We start from the raw sequence: 22,878 nt of genomic DNA on the forward strand, positions 1-22,878 counted from the left end.
AATTGAAAATTCACTGAATATACACAGTGCACGGATTTTTCATACTGTACCACATGTGGCATTTAACGTACCAAAGCTGCACATGGGGGCCATGAGGGTGCCACAGTGGAGAGCTCTGGATTAGTCTCGACCACCTGACTGAGCATTTTGCCTCCAACAAAACGCACAGCAGCCGAATGCCAAAGCAACCAACCAACATGGCCAATGCATGGATTTTTCAAAGTCAATTGGTATGAGTGGAGTTAACACTAATCAAAACGTCGTCCTTAGGACCCCAAAGACTTTCCCACTCTTTTATCATTTCTACTGTGCTGGAATCCAAAAATATTCACTAGCCGTGCCAAGATGCTCATGACACTACATACAATAACTGCATTGCACATTTTCTTTCGCTCGTCTCATGTGCACAAATCACATCCTGCATCTACTAATTACTGCTATATATAAAGCAGGTAACCCACTCCATTTTCTCAGCCTGCTTTCCCTATTGGTCTGCTCCCATTAGCGCTTGCCAGTCATGATACTGAAGGATTCGCATTAAGAGCTGCTGTGCAAGTATAATGAAGAAATGAAAAAGAATGTGAAGGCAGGTGGGAGCTAGCAGCAAGTGCAGGATACAGCAAAACACTTTTTGGAGAACACTGAGGACAAGTTGCTTTCTATCACTCTGTGAGAAAACAGAGTTATTATAAGCTAGAAAAGATGCGGAAATTAAATACAGGTGTTGCCACCACCAGCTGATTTTACAATGTGTACATTGACATCAATTGTTGGCAGTGGATCCCGGAGGCTACGTGAAACCACCATTCACTTCAAAATCTTGGCAACCTATCCTTTTTGGTAAACACGTCACGAGTTTCAATCCACTAGCAGGAAGATTTTTACTTTCAATTTTGTCAGTCTTCTCCTGTTGGACAAATGAGAGAGGTCAGACATGCCCGTCACCTATAATGCGGTGCTTGGCAATCAGCGTTTTTCGAACCTTCAACGACAACGAAAAGCACTTGCTGTAACTTTGAAGAATGCGGATCTGGCCTTCGCTGTTCCAGGTAGTGCTGGGTTGATGTTGAAAGTGGGCTTATGGTCTTGGTTAGGTAAGCTTTCAACAGGTTGGTTGGGGAGGGTGAAGACATCTCGAATGTCTGCTGGTTCACCCAGAAAAGCAATCGTTGTGCCTTCGATGAGATGTCGGTATTCATCACTGAAGTTCATCACCAACACCTCAGCTTCTCCATTCCGGAAAAAGCAATGCCACTTGCGATGCTGAGTCCTCCGTCCAAGAACAAATGGGTGTTTCCCTCAATGATGGCTTCAACGATCTTGATATCTCTGGCACCCACCAGGACGATGACATGTGACCAGGGTGGGACACTCACTTTTTCATCAACGTCATTCAGAACAATATGATGCTTCAGTTTCTTCATCGAAACCGTGATGAGCTTCGACTGAAGATCGATGACAGCTCCATGTTCACTCAGGAAGTCCATACTAAAAATCACACCATGGGAACACTGCTGCAAGACTTTATAAAGGCTGTGGGACAGGTGCGTCCGTTGACCACCATGTGTACGGTCCATCGCCCTGATTGCATAATAGGGCGGCTAAAACAGACGCTTAAGCGAGTTGGTAATGCATAAGTGGCAAAGCCCTGTGGCAACATATTTAAAGAAGATTTTAAACTCCTTCAACTTAGACAACCCGTGCCAGGTAAAAATTCAGAACATGTAATCAAGTCTTTGGAAGTGCACAAGAACAAAAGTCTAATGGCCTGCTCGTTTGATGTTAAAGATTTGTACTACTCGCTACCACAAATGAGCTCCTTTCGTGCATAGAAGGTTGTACTGACTGGCAAGGTGTTGTGGCATTCCAAAACGAGACAGGCCTGTGTGTGAGGAATTTTTTAGAATTGTTACAATTGTGCCTAGCATCTACCTTCGCCACCTCTACCTGTAAAAACAAGGGGTATGCACAGGAGCATGTATTGCACCTGTGCTAAGCGATCTACTTCTAGCACAAAAAGACAGGAAGCTTAGAAGTCAATTAGAAGGATCAAAGGTTGTGCAATGCTTCCGTTTCGTAGACGATTTTCTTGTCCTGATGGACTCCGACGTTTATGACTTCGAAGAAACTATACCCCAGATCCAAAGTAATTTTGAAGAGTGCCTTCATCTGCTTTAATTAACCTGTGAATTTCCTAAAGATAAAGCGGTCAGGTTCCTGGACCTCAAGCTGTCTTTTTTTGCCTAGTCATACATGCTGGACATATGAACCATGTAACAGCAAACCGTTGCTACCATTTGCATCACCACATTCTAAACTAGTAAAACGAGCTATAGCCAAGTCCTGTTATATTAATGCACTTAAAAAACTATCCATCCATTCCATCAAAGAAAGCGACAGTTATCAGACACATCACCTAGTGAGGGCCGGTTATCCTAAGCAGTTGCTCATCGCAATAGCAGAATCTATTCTTTCCAGTTTAAAGTCGCATAAAGCGAATAAGAATGAGGCACCATCCGCAACCATTCAGAAAAAAAGTAACAGTAGTTCCGTACATTCACAGCCTCTCACACAAACTGAAAAAGATAGGGAATTGAGTTAACGTTAAAGTTGTCTTTTCAGTCCCTGACAAGCTGGGGAAGATTTGCAAGAAGGTCGATAATGCTACATTCATTGCATAACGATGCTCCATAAGACACCAAAATCAATTTGTACCTCGTCAAGAAGGCGTTTTTTTACTCAATTCCACTATCATGCAGTAAAAAATATGTTGGGCAAACGGGACGATGACTCAATGAGCGCCTCAAGGAGCATCCCAACAATGTATTCGAAACGGTGAAAGGGCACCTGGGCATTCACTACAGGGACTGTAATGATTTCACGCTGCACTGCGCCCAAACAAGAGTGATAAGTAGACATCATAATCAGCTTACCCGCGAAATTCTAGAATCCATGGAAATTGCGAGGATCGAGGACGCATGTGTCAGTAGTGCTCCATTGGCATTAACAGCACGAGAAATAAGGTTTTTGGACACAAGATAATGACGCCATTGTTGTTACCTCCAACAGTTGTTAGCATATATTTGTTCATGTGATTGTAGTCATATTTTTCTTTTGTCAGTTGTGCCCGATGAACACATTTTCGCAAGCCAAGCAATAAAGCTTCAGTCGAAAGTCTGTGCACGTCTCGGTGTTCTTCCTACATCCCTGTCTTTTTTGCGCTGTCTACACTCATAATAAGGTGGCCTCCAGCAGTGCGGATTTGCTGGCCGTCCCAAGCTGTTGTGACTTACTTTATGTGGGTGGCGAAGGCTACTCTGATGACGGAGAAGTCTGGTCCCGTGCTAACCAGGGCCATCAAATCACATTTTGAAATCGGCGGTTCTTACTCTCGGCCGGGCAGTTAGTAATGCCACAAAGCTTTGTACTTTTGTTTGCTCGCACTGACAGCCGCCAGCACTCAGCTTTATCACTTAGGTTGTGACGCGAGATGTGACCAGTTTTATCTCAAATGATCTCATCCACATGCAACTGCTTCTACAATGTTCAAGATAGTTATACTGCTTTCGGCACTTTATGTCAAAAGTTCTTAGCCAGCTTTAAAATGAGTGCGACCAAGTGAGGCAGCATTCTGTTTGATGACCACAGAGCATATGAATTGCTATCAGTTCAAAAGGGTTGAGAATTGGGCAAGTTGGTACGAATTCATACTGCTGTGGCACCACGAGAACAGGGACACAATTCTGTCTCCGTCCCTGTCCTCGTGGTGCCACAGCAGTATGCTATCAGTTCTTGTGGGCGAAGGTCAGCCCGATAAACAGTTTCTTTTGGATGGTCTTTTCGCCATTTTCCTGACTGCCGGAATGTCGTCACCACCACGTGACATTTGATAAAGGTGCTGGGTAGCAGTCCATGTACCAATGCAACCTGCAATCTGTTATGCCAGCCTTCGTCGTCTCTCCCTGGAGGACCTGTCACCAGTCCATCGAGCCAGCTGACATCTGCAAGAGGAACTACCGGAGTTCGGGACCCTGCTGAAGCGCACCTCACAGCGAACAAGCTTCAACGTCTACCATGAGCCCGCCACAGACGTAGACCCCGATCATCCTGCAGCAGCCCGTGGGTGTCACCAACTTTCAACGGCTCACTAGATGATTTCAAGAGACGAATTCAAGAAGCATGGTTGCGAATACAAATATTCCAAACCAAATGCAGCCATTACAGCCGAGATTCAACTCTGCAATCTAGTGCTTGAAAGTTTGCTGCTGAGCATGAGGTCACAGGATCAAATCCCAGCCATGAAGGTACTGATGGAGGCAAAATACAAAAGGTACCTATATGCCGTGCAATGTCAATGCACATTCAAGAAGCTTGCCGGTGGTCAATAATAATCTGGAGCTCTTCACTATAGTAGTGACCGTTTCTCTCTGCATCCTTTAACCCCATCCTCCTTCCATTACCTTACAGCGTGGTTCAGGTGTCCACCATGATGATGATGCTGACTTTTTATGGTGCATGGGCACCTGTGGCCAAAGAGCGCCATGGCGCAAGGTTTCTTTGTCTACTCAAGGTGGGGTCAAAGACTCACTTCCCAAGCATTTCACCATAGATAAGCTGAGCACCAGGCCAGGGGAAAGCTTGTGTACCCACTGTATCACTGGTGGGTACCCGGCGGCACTGGGGATTGAACCGCATGCAAGGCAGATGCTCAAATGACCGGCCATTGCTGCGGTTCAGGTGTCCACCCTGAATGAGATGCTTATTATGCCTTTACTTTCCTGATAACCAATTATTATAAATATACACAGGAGTTTACCCCAACCTCTGTCAAGGCCTACACAGCCAAAGCAAATATTGCCTCAATAAGCAGACAAAAGAACATCAACCATCCCTAAAGAATTAAGAAGGCACGTATTGACTAGTGTAGTATAGTGCATGCAGCTATAAACTACCGCTAAGTTAGATAATGAGAAGAATTAAAGATGTAACTATATGCAAAATGCCAGAAGAATATTGCATTACAAAAATAAACATCACGCACATAAACAACTAAGCCACCTAGCTCTTCTCATCCAAGATTAGTTTTCTCACTTGCAGGGTTCAGACACATGCATAAGTAGTCCCCTTAGTGTGCAACACAAAAAATGAAGAATTCAGAATTTTGCTTAACAACGAGAATATTGTTACCTCATTGAACTTTATTCCTTTTTATACGGGCTCTGTTTTATGTCCTAACATGCCAAACTAACCCCACTGCATTTGCTCCATTGACATCCATTTGTCTGTGCTAAACAAAGACTGTCTCTTGGTTCAGCAAGTATCCTGAAGATTCCTTCTCAGCGACCATGCCCTTTTTAACCCCTGAATATAACAGGTTATTAAGTGATTGCCTTCAAGTTCAATTATATATCTGGGATCGACTGTACACTTGTCTGACATGAAGCTTAGCCTTTCTCAACATACTACGCATGTCCATGATTCTTTCATATTTGCTGCCTTGCACAGCATAGCTAATAGGGTTAATTGGAGAGATATGGGAGAGGCCTTTGTCTTGCAGTGGGTGTAATCAGGCTGATGATGAGGATGATGACAGCAGCTAAGTAAAGTTATTTAAAAGTAACATTTATTATGCCTGCCTGTCTTTCAGTTTGTTAAAACATCATAGACGGCATAACAAAGTACAAGTGGCATTTCTGCCCCTTTACCAAGATAACCCCCCCTCCCAAAAAGTCTTCTACACTCTTCATGAGTCGTTTTCACTCTGTAGCCATCCATGGATGCAGTAGGTAGAATCCTCAGTGCACGTTCAGTTGAAAACGGGCTCAGCCTCTGCTGCTGCAGGCCCTCAATGTCTTGAATAGAAAGCAGCGCCTTTTACTGACAAGTAGCATTTGCAACCTAATCGCCACCAATCCATTTCTCTGATGTTCTATGCCTATGATGCGATCTGCCACTCTTTAACAAAGTGATTCTCACTCTCCACTCTAGCTAGTATTATGAGGCACATTACATTTTGAAAGGCAATTACCAAGCCTTTTTCTCCCCACAAAAAGCATGCACCTACTGGGGCCTATGATCATAGTTGAACTAACCGACTGACTTCCAAATGCTATGGGAAGGAGGGCTATATTACCTACACACTGCAATGTGGGTATGTGGGTAGTGAAAAGGGCATGAAGAAAAGCAGACACCACAAGCGCTGCACTATCAACTAAAATTTACACAGAAAATATGACTACTACATGTGAAAAATCACACCTGCACATTGGTTAAAAAACCTGAAAGAGAAAATCGCAAAGGAAACAAAGGTACATGGCTCACTGGTCCAGACACACAAATTCACTGCCATGTAAGGCAACAGATAGCTTGCTAACACAAACGTCTCGCTGCATCATTATTTCGTACACCCGAACTGTCTCCCTGGTTCTTTGATCTGAGTGGCAAAATATTAAAACTTTTTTGTCGAACATAGGGCAGCAATTGCAGCATTTTTCTTCTTGTCCTCTGCGCTACACACGTTTCAACACATACTGCTGCCAACTAGCCCAACTTTCCATTCTCATCAGCTATATTACCAAAGCCGTCGAAACAATATCCTGTGGCTTTTAACACTTTCTATAACAATTTTGGGATGGCATGTTATGATGGATTATCAGATGGATGTTCGATACGCTTCCAATAGATGGCGGTACTAGTACTACATTTTGTGGCACACAAGCTCGTAGCCTCGTCAGGGAGCAAAAGAAGTCCTTCTAATGAAGAAATAATGGATATTTCTTTGCTGGTAATGATGGCACTCAGCACAGCAATAAAAGTGATAGCGGTGATTTAGAGCAAGTAACAATAAGACCTCATGCTGAATAGCAGCTCTGCTCATGCAGCTCATGGCAACCAAGCTTTGTACATGGTGAAAAGCTTTTTCATCCTGGGATGCAAACCAAAAGTCGTAAAATAGCACGACAGTGAGTGTGCGCTTGCGCATGCAGTGCCAGAAGCTACGTAGCTCCTTCACTGCACACGGCGCTGAGGCAGAGGCTTACACCTGCGTGCTTCGCAGGTGTAAGCAGCCTACTTCACTGGCTCGGACATTCTTGCTTTTAGCGGATTGCTCCTGCTTTCAAGGTGCCCATGAGGGAACTAGAGACCAAAGTTTTGCCCACATAGAAGGCAGTGGCACATTTTTGAATAAAAAGTAATTTTGAAAGTAATTAATAACATTTGCTGCAAAATTACTTGGCCAAGGTACTTCATTACAATACAAAATTACTAGCCGAGAAATGGAATTAATTAAAAATTACAAATTATATATAAAAATAATTACATTACTGTAATTGCATTACAGCAATTTAATTACTGCCATATCTGGACCATACCTCTTGGCAAGAGACCAAAAGGTGCGCAAACCATTTTTACCATATAGGGACAGGTTGCCACGATCATGGAGCATATGATGATTTTCACCAAAGCCCCTTTTATGTCAGTGTTGTGATGCGCCGCTGAAAAGATAGCGCTGACAAAGTGTACACCGAAGGGTACTTAGAAGGCCCGTCACTCCCACTGGGGTTAAAGACACAATGTAATGATTCAGTTGACAGAAGTGTCAGGATTGATACTTGATAGGATGCACTCCAGGCAATTGTTGTGCTTTGTTTCTCAAGGCTACTACTCGAATGTCCAGTAAAATAGCACTCCGGTGAAGATACTTGCAGTTCCTCAGCAACACACAGTTTCAAAAGGTAGCAACCAGCAGCCTTGACAAAGAAGCTCCGTGCACCAAGACGGAACAACTTCTTTCCTTCAGTTGTCCAACTGGCAATGGCGTTTCAATATCTCCACAGATCTCAACCAACTCTTTGCATGTGATGGAATCATCAGTTCATCTCAAAAAGCCTATTTTTGAAAATTACTCAGTCTTCCGGGGAACACCTTGCACATGATACCACCAAAACGACCAGCTTGTTATTGTGTGATAACTTACTTTCAACGTGGCACACTGTTGTATTAACCCTTTACGGTCCGAAACCTTTACTCGCTTTGCGGCCATTCCCGTCTGAAACTCTTCTACCCATTTTCCGTGCCACGAATAAAAAAGACACCTGCGCAAAAACACTTGAGCGAATGTTTATTTTTGAGCTTTCTGTACCTTCCCAATCCTCTCAACAGTATTTTGGAAGTGTGCGAACTACATAAAGCATTCCCTCGGTTGTAGTCCGGGATTTTGACGGCAAGTTTGGCAGAAAAACATTGTCTCCTTCCTACCCCCTTCGGTTTTTCGGTCACAACAAACCGTGCAGTTTTTGCTGCTTCGGCCAGAGAGCTTGTATATGAAGTGAGGCCTGCCATCAAGCCTTTCATCACTGCCCAAAAGTGCAGAAGGGCCCAGCTTTTTAGAACGGGCCCTCACATCACTGACCAGATGTTTGATGAGGTTGCAGCGGTACTTAAGGTGTCGCTGCTCCTTTAGACCCTCTCTGAGCTGCTGCATTCTCATCAAAATGACGCTGTTTACGATGGAAACTTCCAGAAGCCAGACAAACAGCTTCCTCCACCACTTCATGCTTGCGTTTCATCAGAGCCATCATCTTTAGTGCAGTCATCGTCGTCACTGCTGCCAAAACTTGATTCTGTGAAATCGCTGGCGATTTTTGCTGTACAAAGCACTAGGAGATAATGCAGCCATGCTATGCTGCCATTGGTGGGTAAACACAACTACAGAACGCTTGCACGTGCCAAAGATCCAAGCACTTATGTGCTGCCCTCCAGTCTAAAAACATACAAACACAAGAAAAATCTAGTTTAATAATTGTCTGAAAGATAACGCACTGTTCAGGGCAAAAAAAAACTGGCGCTATTCAACAATGGAAAAGCTTGTTGGGCGGCACCTTACAGCAGACTGCTACAGCCGAGTCGCGTTGTCGGGTGGGGCCTGACAAAGGACCGCAAAAGGTTAAAACCCAAAATATGCGAGTTGGATCCCGGGCACGGCGGTTGCATTCTGATGGAGGCTAAATGCTAAAGGCCGGTGTACTGCGCGATGTCAGTGCACGTCAGTGAACCCCACGGGGTCAAAATAATCTGGAGCCCTCCACTGTGGCGACCCTCATAACCCGAATCACTTTGGAACCTTATAAATCTGCCATATTAAAAGCTATTGTGCAGGGCCTAGCATCAGTCAGCGAGTATTCAAATGACACTGCAACAAGCCACAATTGGTGCCCTTTAGTCGAATACAACTAAAGAACGAGCAGCAGGTCTCCCTTAGAGGAGCCCCTTCCGCTGATGGCATTAGCGATTCTCCTCCTCTCCCCTTGCACCAATCCTCTTCGGCCCGCAAGCACGAAATCGTGGGGGGAGGCAGATGAACAAGAAATAGACCCTAGCTTAATTGGATTAACCGCGGCATGATGAAAACTGATCGACACCATTGGCTGGATTGCCTCTTTTAGGGTGTCTGCTGCTTCATTCTTGAGTTGTATTAGACTACAGTACACCAGTGGGCCATATGTGTGACGTGAGAAGGTCACCTGAGACGTGCACCACAGAGCGACAAATAGTGATAGACGTTGGTTTATGTGCACCAAAGAAACGTGCTTTTCGAAAAGGGTGTGTAGTGGCCGAATTTGGTGAGCCTCAACACCCAGAGTGATTGCGTTATCACAATATTAGAGTGATATGGCTGTTACTAACGGCTGGCTACAAATCTCTGCTTGCAACCAAGTGCCTACACGAAAAAGTTTACCGCACTAACGACGAACGACAAGGTAGACAAAACAACACAGGCGCTTAAATGCCTAAATGGAATAGTTAAAAAGTTAACTATTAAAATTAGGTGACCAGTTTAGTTAACATTATTCAGCTGCTTTCTGATGCATGCCAACATTTGTATTGCACTGCCACAGAGGCCAAGTCTATCTCAAAAAGCCTAGTTTTAAAAATTATTGTTTGACATCTATGAAATAGCCCAGCTACTACCCACCCATACAACTCAAGAACAAAGCAGCCATTTCCGCTCAAAGGAAGCCCTATAGACAATGGTGTCGACCAGTTGTTGTGACGTCACTGTTAATCCCATTAATCCATGGTTAATCCCTCGTGGTGTCACACCACCGGATGAAAGGGGATTAAGCACGATGTCATTGGCTGGAGGGCCTCCTTTGAGAGGCATTCACCACTTCATTCTTGAGTTGTATCCGACTGCACCCCATTACAGAAACGCGTGGCAAAAGCGACCACCATATGTGTGCACCAAAACTGTCACTATGAATCCGCAAATCACACACTGAAGACAAACAAGTGCGAAGGACACAATAGTCACACAATATGTGGAATTGGTCATTGTCATTCTCTACTTAACATTCACAGATCCCTGGGAGTCCTCATACCACTCCTGGCGCAGTGGTGCAGCGGTTAAGCGATGCGCCACTGCACTGGGATGGCTGCCACCGGTGGGGCCTGTGCAACCCAGGTTGCTCTTACCGAGCAACCTCTCACGACCAATCATTCATTTAACTGCCACCTGCCACAGTGGTCAGTTTGCCCACAATTCGGTGAGCAGGTTGCAATGATGCCACAAGGTCACATGACCTAGATGGCCCACCTAGGCTGCTTCTCTGGAGATTTTTCACTCACAATGCCAATGACTATGCCAGATTTTCTGTAGAACGGGAGCCTCATTGCTATCGTGTTAAAAGACCGCCAACAATCACTAAGAATAGGCAATACGAGAACAGGCTTATCAACAGCCCCAACCACAAGAAGGCTTACCGATAAGGGTGGCATACTCAGGCCGTAGGGTTGAGGAGTACAATTTCCTACGGTGATGCACCTCCTGGTGAAGAGCCCAGTTGTCACGTGCAAGGCGCCGTGAACGCAGATGCAACTCCCAACCGCGGGGTCGCAGCACAGGAAACTTCAGCAGATTCAGTGTTGTGCCAGGCCAGACGCTTGTTGTGGCTCGGTGAACTAGGTCAGTGGCTTGCTCCTGGCATAGGTCAGATTGCAGCAGTGTGTTGAAGAGGGTTGACTTCCCAACATTGGTGCAGCCCACCAGATAGATGTCACCTGTCCAATAAAGACAACGTCCGTGCTGTACCAGGCACATCACTTACAATGATGCCATCCCGAGCATTAAAAGTCAGCTACATCTATCTCCCTATGCCCTACGGCCACCGGCTGGGTAAGGCATCAGTCCACTTCATTGAATGTGTATCCAAGGGGGATTTACCATTACAACAAGGCTAGGATAAAACGATGAATACATTCAAATTCAAATCAGCACATCAAGCAATAGCACGGGCATGAGATTTTCTGAACCAATGACAAGAAGTGAAAATACATAAAGGCAGAATGGAATTTGAATGGTACCATTAATTACATTAACCTGCCCCTGGCCCAACCTAAAAGACACATGGGGTAACTCCATTCCTATGCAGCTAGCTGGCTGAGCACACAGACACTCATATCCTCATTACTTCCAGGCAGTGCCTATTCTGCCAGCAGCCAGGAGAATTTCTGTGCTGAAATTTTCCCGGCACTCACCTCTGACTGGCTACTTAGGGCATTGTGCAAACTATTTTTCTATGCCTTTCAGAACCCCAGCACATTTGACTTTCGCCGCTGCCAGAAGAAGTGCCAGACTGCCCCGGCTCTTGCCAGTGATCGGCTACAGCTTGAGAGCAGTCCCTTTGTAACATCTTGCAGCCATTCTTTACTGAGAACTTTGTAGCGCTGAAGTGAACTCAGGAGATGCACCGGCGCTGTTTCTGAGCTCCATGCACGCAATAACAGGGCTAAGCTTAAATAGTCCATGCAGCTTGACACAGCCGAAAGTGGACACAATGAACAATGTGCCACATGTGACAAATAAAGAAAGCTAAATTCTGTAGAGTTCCACTTTTCGAGCGTAGCTCCAAGTCTCGAGCCCTCTAACCAAATCCTCAAATGGTGTACACTGTTCGCCTTCCCCATTTCGTATTTTTGCTATGCACCCGGTAAACTGCACTCATTTCTTAAGGTCGATGCACTAAAATACCATAACGCGACTGATGAGTGTTATTTGGCTCACAGGAAGACTACCTCGAGATGACTGCCTTGCTACCCAAGAAGCGTCAGGTTTCTGTCAATGAAAATTTATACCCGCGGTGCGGCAGAGAATGTCCAGAGCACTTTCTTTCCTAAACAACGACCGTAAAAGCACCTAACTCCTCTTCTCTCAATAACAAGAAGTATGCAGTTGGCATTTTTATTGATATTAAAAAAGCATTTGACACTGTGAACCATGATATACTACTATCAAAATTGGATCGGTATGGATTCAGATGTCAGGTAAAGCAGTTTTTCGAAAGCTATCTTTCTCCCTGCAAGCAATGTGTTAAAATAGACAAAGCTGTATCAAGCGTTCATTCCATCCTGTGTGGCATGCCTCAGGCTCGGTGTTGGGACCATTACTCTTCTCTTTGTACTTAAATGATCTGCCAGATGCTCTGAATTATGCCCAAACTATTATGTATGCTGATGATACAGCCCTTCTCTTCTGTAGCCATGAACCTAATATGGTCAAAAGGCATGCTAATAGTGATCTTTCTCTGATATGCCAGTGGTTTCTGCAAAATAAATTACCAATACACACCTTAAAGACTAAGTACATTGTCTTCTCCGGTCCTGCCCCCGCCGCGGTGGCTCAGTGGTTACGGCGCTCGGCTGCTAGCCCGAAAGACGCGGGTTCGATCCCGGCCGCGGCGGCTGAATTTCGATGGAGGCGAAATTCTAGAGGCCCGTGTACTGTGCGATGTCAGTGCACGTTAAAGAACCCCAGGTGGTCGAAATTTCCGGAGCCCTTCACTACGGCGTCTCTCATAGCCTCAGTTGCTTTGGGACGTTAAACCCCAATAAACCATAAACCAATCTCCTCCGGTCCATATAGAAACTCAAGCAGTTTAAATGAGTTACGAATAGGCGCAAACCCCCTCGAACGAGTCGATCAACAGGTATATCTTGGTGAAACTCTAGATTCAGCTTTCAATTTTAATCCTCACATAATTCGTGTAAGCAGTAAATTGAGACAGGCTTGCTTTGTCCTAATAAAAGCTAGAATGTTCTTCTCACTTCCCACATTAAAAATTTTGTATTATTGCCTTTTCAAAATATGACTATGACTTACTGTGTAGAGTCTTGGGTGGCTTACGTGTAACAATTAAATCAAATAGCAATTTTAAAAAAAAGAGCCCTTCGTATAAAACCACATAGTAAACACACAGATAGATCCGCTCCACTCTTTCGTGACCAAGACATTACTTTGCTATGCGGGATTTCAAGCTAGCTTGTGCAGTTATACATACACCAAAAACCCTAACATCCCACTATCATCATCTGTTTTCGTATATCCATCTCGTCTAACTAGATATTTTTTCAATTGTCGTTTTAGCCTTCCAGTAGTTAATAACGTGTATGGTAAAAACTATTGCCTATGCCAGTGCTAAAATTTGGAACCAACTGCCAGCTAACTTAAAAATAGGTCAATTGTCAATCACCGAAATAAAAATTTGTTTTCGGAGCCAGCAATATTCGACTCCGCTATAAATCAGTGTTTCTCTTGGATGCATTCATTCTTTTTCTTATTTGTTTTTGTCCACCTAAATATTGTATCATTTCTTGAGTATTTCACTTTTCTTTGTACATAACTGTCGCATAGCTGCTGTACATGAATTGTGTGTGTAATACTGAGTTGTCTCGCTATAATTATTTTCTGCACTTCCTGCATGGGCCCAAGTCTAGCCGAGAAGGCTAAGGGTCCAGATTATTCGCATGTATTTTTTACTAGCCGTTTGAATAAAGCTGACCTGACTGATCTGATTGAACATCAGTTATTGTGGTGAAGTCTGACATGGTTTTCTGTAGCCAATCAGAGACGAGTACCAGGAGAATTTCGGCACAAATTCTCCCGATTGCTGGCAGATTAAACACTGCCCTACTTCAACCCCATTCAATGCAACACGTAGTTTGAATTGGCCCTCCCGGTGACACAGCATGCACAGATGCTCTGTTCATGAAAAAAAAAAAGGACAAATCAGGCACCTTTCATGCGCCAGGTGTCATGGAGGCATGTGATGAGGTCCTCAACTCCATAGCCTGTCTTTGCGCTGATGAGGCACACACCACGTAGATTATGGCTCAGGCCAGCACCTTTGAGTGTCTGTGTCACACACTCCTTGACACGTGACAAATAGCCTGGTGCATCACAGGGCAGCAAATCCACCTTGTTGGCAACTGCCAATACAGGTTGCTTGGGTCCCAGCAGCTCAGGAAGGTCAGGCCAAATGCTACACGGCATGTCAGTTAGGTCAAGCAGCAGCAACACAAGCGCCTTGCGCCGGCTAACCTCCGCCAGGACACTCTTGTATGCGTCCTGGTCGACCTTTACATTGAGAGCTGTGTTGTAGTGCTGCAGGAAAATGCAACGCTGGCACAAGCGCTGCCGGAGCTGGTCCTCACTCAGGCCCGTGAAAACCTCGGCTGGCAGGAAGCCGGGGATAGCTGTGTCACTGCAGTGCAGAAAGGCACCACAACCACCGCATGGTACCTGACTGGGAGGTACTGTAGCATCCGCACTACCATAATTGGCCCGCCAAACTTCAGAACGGATGTCCTCTAGGTCTTCACTTATGTCCAACGTTTGCATGGCTGACTGTAGGGCATGCAAGTACTTCGACACGGATTCATTTCTTTCATGCGATGACTGATTAACTGTCAGTTCATGTGTCGCACAGGGTTTGCAGGAGCTAGACGTGAACTGCTGGAAAGGAAACTGGTACTTCTTTTCTGGCTCCCCGCGTGTCTCGGGAGCAGCGTCAGTTACCTCCTTCTTGACAAAATTCGCAAGCTGGGGGTAAAGTTTCTGTAACTGCTCAGCATCCGATTCCACAAGCTGTGCAAAGAAAGCAGGCAAAGGACTGCCACGCTCTTCCTTTCGTAGTTCTCTTCGTAACACTTGTCTTGCTAGACGCACCTTGTTGAAGCCAAGACCCATGTAGGAAATAGGCACATCTTCCGCATCTGAGCTAAACGAACGCTTGCTCGGCGATGAAAGTGAACGTAAGCGTGTGCTTAACGCAGCTCTTGACACAAGTAAGTAGCGAGAGATGTGGCAGTTCGTGCACAGCCGCATCTTCAGAGGCCTCTGATGGATTTTTTTCAACACAACCACAACAAGGTCGGCATCTCGTAGCACTCAAAGCTCAAATGTTCATCTTCGCTACAGCAGAGCCACTGCATCTTCGCGCACATTTCGCACATGGAGCTTACTCAAGGTGGCTCATGGGTAAATCCAGAATTCAGTGTTGCCAGTGTGCTCTATGCTGAATCCGCACAGCCACCGCAACGTAAAATTACGAGGTTTAGGAACACGTTGCCCAGAACAAGACCCGGGCTAAAATTCAAACGCGTTCGCGAAGCTCCCGACCTGCAAAGTCGTAGTAGTCGTAGCAGAACAGAGTCGTAGCGATGAACCCACGATGAACCGATGAGCCTAGCCATAACCTCCTCTATTTTTTTGGCCTAGCGTTTCCACTGCACGAACAGGAGGTTACGCACGGCTGTCTTTCTGGCGGCCCGTTACGCTAAAGTCGCTAAGGCCACTGCTGCTATTCTTTTAAGGCGAAAATCTTTAATGGCTCTACTGTCGCGACCAAGACGTGTTAGCAAATTTGTCCGCTTTTCAGATTGGTCGAAATGGTCATGATGTCACTGCGCGCGAATTTTGACGGGTGTCCACCGAAATATGCGAGACAGTTACTGCGCAATTTCCTTTCCTCAAATACAATTTTCGACTGGTGTCCACCGAGATATGTGAAACAGTTACTGCGTAATTTCCTTTCCTCAAATACAATTTTAATTTTCTTCATTACGGCCCGTCTTTCTCTTTCTTCTTTCACTCCACTTCCTCCCTTCCTGTACGGTGCGGTTCGGGTGTCCACCGAGATTCCTTTCCTCAAAAAGCGTTGCGTTCAAAGGGCAACGCATCGCGCCGAACGGGTGGTGGCGTTCCGTGGACTCCCTGGCAGCGCTACAACACGCTGTCGCGTTCCACTCCTAAAATGCATGAAGAGAATGTGAAGTGAACAATCGCGTAGCAGAATTCACCACTCAGGCTTTCGCCTTTCACCACTTTAGCCGCTAAAGTTCCTCGTAATTTTTTATGCGAAGCATACTACTTTAGCTACCACTTCAGCCCTTCACCGTGGTTATGTGCCTCCAAATCACGTGATACATGACGTCACACCACGTGACACGATGACGTCACGACAGTGGAGAAACGGGGGCCCACCTCGCGCCGTCGCTGTGGTTGTGCGCCTCCAAATCACGTGACACGATGATGCCACACCACGTGACACGATGACGTCACGGCAGTGGAGAAACGGGGGCCCACCTCGCGCCGTCGCTGTGCGCCTCCAAATCACGTGATACATGACATCACACCACGTGACACGATGACGTCACGACAGTGGAGAAACGGGGGCCCACCTCGCGGCGTCGCTGTGGTTGTGCGCCTCCAAATCACGTGATACATGACGTCACACCACGTGACACGATGACGTCACGACAGTGGAGAAACGGGGGCCCACCTCGCGCCGTCGCTGTGGTTGTGCGCCTCCAAATTACGCGACACGATGATGCTTCGCATTCTCCAGGCTTAACCACGTTAAGCCTCAGCCATTTTTTTTTCTGATCTTCCATACAATATTGCCATAAAAACTAGACTTTTTTTGGCAATACAATACAATACATCTTTATTTTCCAGAAAACTGGATGGTCTCTTGGGCTAAAAGCTACACAAAAGCTTGACGAAGCCCAAGAGACCATTACAAGGCAGCAGCGTAATGAATACAGTAGAGGCTAGGCAGGAAAGGGAAAGAGACGGCTTTTTCTACCCGCGCTGTGGTGGTGCAGAGTTCATTGTTCAGGCTAGGAATGCAGATGGGTGAAAAGGAGGAAATCTATGGAGCTTAATAATGAATATCACAACAGGGGCACAATACGCCCTTCTCCTGCCCTTTCCTGCCAAGCCTCTACTGGATGGCGCATCGTTCATAGAACTAAAGCATCGGGTACCCGAAAGTGAAGCCAGAGGCAGCACATAACTACTGTGGCTAACGTGGCCTTGACCCGGAATTCAGCTTTTCGCTTTGGCAGTGCACGGAATCGCACATCAGCACGGTTTTTCAGTTTAAATTTTCGTTTTGCCCTTAGCATTTCGTCTGTTCGCCATTCATGCCTGCCTGTTCGGGAAAGACATTTCAAAAGTCCATTGCATTGCAATGGGACGACACTAGCAGACGACACGATGCCACTACGCACAGCTCGAAAGGAGCCTCGTCTGCTCAGCCAGCGCCTCCGCTAATTTTACAATGCCTGCCGAATACGGCTGATCAGACCATCCAAGCTCCTCTCCTATCCTCCTTTCCCTTTGGTAGCATATACAGTAACCCTACTCATGATCATCAGGCATAGCCTGATAGGCAGCGCCGTTCGTGGCGCTGCTCACCGTGGCGCTGTAGAGTTACTGTATAGTTACTTTGGTAGCATATGCAGTAACTCTATGGCGCTGCTCACCGTGGAGCCGCTGCCAACACGCTGCAGGCGCTGGTTTTAAATGGAGCCACAGTGAGTGCAGTGCAGCGGCGTTGGCACTGCAATGAAAGGCTGTGACTGCTTGTTCGAATCATGTTTCTTTTTCAGCTACGAGGTTGAAACATTCTGGGAGAGGCACTGAATTAAATTGCTTGGCGGAAATATGAAATCAGAGGGTAGTCAGTAATAATTTTTGATACAATGATTTGCAATTCAATCATGTTCAGTAACGAAAATAGGTGACTGAAATAAAGAAGGCGTGGTAGATGTACCCGAGAAGGCATTTTTCGAAACTGCCAGGTAGCAATAGCTTTCAAATCGTAACTCTACTTTTTGCAGGAAAAGATGCCACTGTTACAACTAGATAAAGGTTCTTCTCTGTCCGTGGCAGCCTGCAGCTACAATTGTTTTAAGAAGCGAAATGTGAACTCCATTTACAAATGCATGGCGCAGCAGCTGATGCCAAGCATTTCGGACGTTCTGCCCGGTCCCGACTGCAACCAGGCGCTTATAAAATGATGCAAAACTAATAAAAGCGCTTGAAGAAAAGGAGGCACATAAAACCTAAATCAAGTCCGCTTCCGCAGCACCAGAAGGCAGCGTCTATTCTACTGCCGTTGTCGCTCGGCGCCGCAGAAGAAGCCAAGTGCATATGAACTGGCACCTCAAGACGGGCGTTAGGCATGTTTTTTTCTTTGTTCGCTGTGTAGTGTGCCAACTGTGATGGGTTCCGCTCCCGCCATGCACCGACACTACGCTGCGCCTGACGACGACAAAGTTGCCCCGCTCTCTTGATGCTGGCTACGCCTGTCTACGCTGCCGGATCGTACAGCGGTTCGGTCTCTTGAGGACGCCTAATAAACGCACCCCAACAATTGGCGGGGTACATCCCCTACCAACCTGGAACTCTGAAGCCGTACGCTGTCGCCTGTGTCAACCATGCCAGATGAGACTGCCCCAACACCGTCGGCCAGTTCAACCACCGTCCTTTGTTCTGGTGTCATCCGGCAGCGTGACCCTTCCCTCTTCAGTGACACTGCTGACCAAGATGTTGATGACTGGCTCCTCTGTCATGAAACCGCACCATGCAGTGCACACCGTGCAGGAGCACCATCTACCATGCGCCACAGAGACCGACTTCCTTTCGTCTCCTCCACTATGACGTTTTCTGGTAGCCTGCACCAGCCGCAGGAGCCTGCAGTTGAGCCTCCTAAAAGCTTTCTATCTCTGTGCCCATCATATATAAAAATTTAATTGGAAACAAAAAATCGTCGTGGGACTTCAATTACCGTTCTTATCTGAACACACCCTACTACATATATTCAGCAAATAAAATGGTTCCAAGCATTTGCATTTGCAGGGCTGTAAGCAGCTGTGCTGACCAGGTCAGTACATTTGTTATAAGCCCCTAACCTGTTAACTCACAGAAATTAATTAATTTACTTGTTTATCGATAACTTTAGCATGAAATTTTCAGTGTAAAAGTTGTGGAACGGATTGAAAAATGCCTCTTCCAACAGCTTTCTTCAAAGCAAGTGAGTTACTAATGTTTAAACTGAAGCCCAGCCTCTGTCAGAGTGAACATTAACGGAATTGCAACAAGCTTGCAGCAATAGCAGCACAATTTCTGACTATGTATGAGCACAAGAAGTGCCGACATGTGGCATAAATATCAGTTTTGCAGTTATAGCACAAAATGGAAATGAAAAATATAAAGAAAACACCAAGTTAAACACAAGTTCAGTGCCATTTACATCCATGGTAATGCAGGTGATCATCTCTTGCTGGCTGGCCTTGCGATTTTTCAATTGTTGCATTTGCTTTGCACGAGTGAGTGCAGATTGTGCTTTGGTAGGGTTATGAGTGCTTTATGGCATGTGCTGGCACAGACTTCAGCTGTACTGTGCATTTGCGGCCAGCGTCCCGAGAGCATTCGTTCGACCCTATCACAGCACTATCCACTTACCAAATTCTGCAAGCGCTTGCCTTGAAACAGCAGTACTCAGCTCGTGGTGGCTTCTAGCTTGCAGCTTGTAGTGACTGCTAGCTTGTAGTGGTGGATACAATAGCACCAAGTTAAGGTATAATATTTTATAATTTCTCAGTTCTGTACAATCACAGCTCCCTGTGGGGAATAGGAGTGCAAACGGTGACCAGCACTGGCCTAGGTCTACCACTGGGCTGCAGCAAGACGTGACCGGGGTTTCCCCTCAGGCATCTATCTTGATATCTGGAAGGCGCGCTGGTGCCAAACGCAGCTGCAGGTTGTCCTTGAGCTGCATTGGCAGTTTGTGCAGAGCAGCTGGCATGTTTTGAGGCGTTCTAGCAGAGACAGCCTGGGTGTAAAAACAGACAACTTCAGGCTTGCGAGAATCACTGTTATGCATGAAATTTGATCCATTTCATCCAGGACTGTGAAAGCACAGTGTACATTCATTCAAGATACCCTTACTCCAGCAAAAGGTTTACCAGAATAACATGGCTGAAGCCAAGCACCTGAGAGGGGCCCTGTCCACTGGCTGGTGGCCTTGACGTGCAGAGCTGACAGCAAGCCCGCTCACCAGGGCCTAGTGCCTCCAGGCAAGCTCCATGATAGCAGTGTCTGCAACTGAATCCACAACAGTCAACCTCAACCAGCAACAATCTATTGTTTTCTCTCATCCACCACCAAGCAGGTAAAACACACTGTGGGAGACAAACAGCACTGACACACCACCTGCCAGCACGCAGGGAAAGTTACCCCATTGCAGAAATGTAGAGCTACTATTGCCCTTTCAAGGTATGATTGACAAGACCAGCAGAATGAGCCGAGGAATTTTGTCTATTCTACATGGATTTATTCCAGAACACAAGACTCCCATTTCGGGTTTCTCGTGCTACAGCCACATTTCAATACGAAAAGCATAACCTTTGTCAAAGCGTACCACAAGGTAGCTGTGCACTTCAATGAAAGCATTGCTATAGGTGTTGGTGATAAGAAAAAAAAGGCTTTACAGCTACAACAAGGTGGTTACTTGACCTATATGTGCCAAAACTTCAGAATTCAGAATCGATATTTTATTAATAAAAAGTGGGAATATTATTCTAAACGCAGGCTTTAGCCCATCTTACAATGTAGAATATTAGGCCAATCTGCTACCTGTTACAGGTGGTAAAGGTACAAACATTTGACGTAGACTTTAAAATCACGTTTCTCATCACACGTGGTGGTCTCCTTGTGACAATGCGCAAAAATTATTTGTTTTTATTGTAGAATCACAATGTAGTCGATGGGGTCAAATCTGAAAATGGTGTCCACAGAAGACTGGCTGATTTTTCTGAATGCACACAAGGTCCGTTCGATTCCCCTGCACTCACTGCACCAGTTCTGCACCAGTTCCGCGGCGGTAGTGTGCAGCACCAGTTCCTACAGTTCAAGTAAAGCTTGGCACCGGCTGCTTTCAAAACGAATGGTCGAGTGCAGGCCTGGTCATCTGCTAGCACCAAATTGCAGCCAGTAGCATGCCGCCCATATCAACAGCTATCAGCATCCCGAACCGCGTGAAGAATTTTCGAACAGCACATCGCAGAAAAGTGTTGCCATGAACCAGCCTCGATGCAACCTTGTGCAAGCTGTGTGTTCTAAATTTACTGAACACGATTGAGGTGTGCATGCGCCATGCGGTTTTCACAACAACGTGCATCATGCTGCTCGCACGTTTTTGCTTTTTAGTTAACATAACCGGCTTTGACTACTGTTACAACTTTATTGGTCTAAAGGAAAGATGCCAGTGGTGGGTCCGTCAGGAGATGTGAGGTGCCAGTGAGGGCCACCGTCCTCCTCCCTCCGTCGCGTCCATCTTGAGCAGAGCCCCAGTGACGTTCCATACACATCGGGCTGGAGTGGAGCACCGCTCATGTCTGTCGACAAGACTCTCCACCATTTATCACAAAGCACTAGCCATCGTCACGCATGCCACTGCCTGCTTTCATGGTGGCTGCAGCTGCATGATTTCGACATCAACCACTCAGGAGGTGCACAGTTTTCCTGAAATTTTCCTGAACTCACCATGCACAACGTCTTCACTTTTCTGAAATGAATGGTGTCGTGCAAAGGGCGCCATGTTGCACTGCTGGAACAAATGGCGAAGTTCAGCACCGCAAGAACCAGTTCATGTAGTGCAAGTGAATCGAACAGACCTATAATGCACAAAAATGAATGTACACACCACAACCCTTGCAGAAGGAAACTTTAGAGCCCCTTGAACCTATGCCAGTGGGCGCAAGCTTTTACACGATTAATTTTTAGAGTTATTGCATATAAAAGCAATGTCCTACACATAGGACACCAGGCATATATGGGTTAAAACTTTACAAAAAGTAAGTTTCTTGTTTCATGTGTAGAGTGCCAAAGGCACCACCACCTAGAAAGGACACATGACAAATGTAAGGAAAGCAGACATCACATGTAAAACTTGTTTCCCCCTCTGATGTGGCTAACCATCACAGATCATGAAGTAGCGACGGGAGTGCCACTTAGATGCCCACGTGGCATTCCGCGAAACACATAAAAGCCTCCTCTGGATCTAGTCAGCAACGCGAGTGGTTGTGGCCTCAGGCTCTCTCAGCCACTTGTGGCAGGCTTGCCGGAAAGCTTGTTCGGCACTGTTGCTGGACTTTGATGTCAGGGCAGCAAAGTGAGTGGAGCAGACGTACGCTCTCGTCGCCCGCCCCGGCAAGTGCCTAGGGATGGCTCTGCCCAACGAATGCGATGCACACGGAAAGGGAGCATGTGGAAATTCTCGCCACTGATACCGCCGAAGTTAAGCCCCTGCCCCAGCCAGTAGAGCGGGCTCACACTGGCGAGTCGCAAAGGTCGCACGACCGATTTCGGTCAATTAGTAACAGTTTTCGAAGCACTAGGCAAGCGGGGAGGGAGCCCAACAAATCAATTTAAACCTGCCGCGTGACCTCCGTGACTCACCAGGGTGAACCTGCTTTAAGTCAGAAGCCATTCTTACGTAGCCTTCTACTTCTGAGGAATGCCCTGTAGATGTTTCGTAGCTCGCTGGCCTACTCTGTGCACTATTTACAAGAAGAATAAATAGCATCTGAGTGTACACGCCTCGTCATCCGTTCCCTTGTTCCATCGAGTATGGCAGACCTTTCCGCGGTTAGCAGGTGAAAACGTCGCATGCACAGAGTGGGAGTGGGGTGGAAGACTGCCCCCATATCACCACAACCATCACTAAAGCACTACCTCTGCAAATGTGA

At 46.2% G+C, this 22,878-nt stretch overlaps 2 protein-coding genes across 5 annotated transcripts in view; both read right to left on the bottom strand.

The window, feature by feature from the left end:
* LOC149349428 (nitric oxide-associated protein 1) overlaps nt 1-16,170 on the bottom strand; it is a 59,647-nt gene extending 43,477 nt beyond the window's left edge. Inside the window, exons 1-2 of one of the 3 annotated variants that reach the window (XM_089578365.1) lie at nt 14,074-16,170; nt 10,765-11,061 (exon numbers count right to left, since the gene is read on the bottom strand). In XM_089578365.1, coding sequence (XP_089434491.1) covers nt 10,765-11,061; nt 14,074-15,163 — 1,387 coding nt within the window. In that variant the 5' untranslated portion in view covers nt 15,164-16,170. The remainder of the gene's footprint in view (nt 1-10,764; nt 11,062-14,073) is intronic. The other 2 variants (XM_089578366.1, XM_089578367.1) reach the window with 2 other exon arrangements.
* Nucleotides 16,171-19,701: 3,531 nt separating this feature from the next.
* The window catches only part of Vps8 (vacuolar protein sorting 8), a 128,054-nt gene continuing 124,877 nt past the window's right edge, over nt 19,702-22,878 (bottom strand). The window contains exons 36-37 of one of the 2 annotated variants that reach the window (XM_089578363.1): nt 20,122-20,233; nt 19,702-19,961 (exon numbers count right to left, since the gene is read on the bottom strand). In XM_089578363.1, coding sequence (XP_089434489.1) covers nt 19,836-19,961; nt 20,122-20,233 — 238 coding nt within the window. In that variant the 3' untranslated portion in view covers nt 19,702-19,835. Of the gene's footprint in view, nt 19,962-20,094; nt 20,234-22,878 lie in introns of both variants that reach the window. The other variant, XM_089578362.1, reaches the window with a different exon arrangement.

This window comes from Amblyomma mixtum, chromosome 3 (genome assembly GCF_055824585.1).
Source record: "Amblyomma mixtum isolate Tamu chromosome 3, ASM5582458v1, whole genome shotgun sequence".
In the NCBI taxonomy this organism is placed as follows: domain Eukaryota; kingdom Metazoa; phylum Arthropoda; class Arachnida; order Ixodida; family Ixodidae; genus Amblyomma; species Amblyomma mixtum.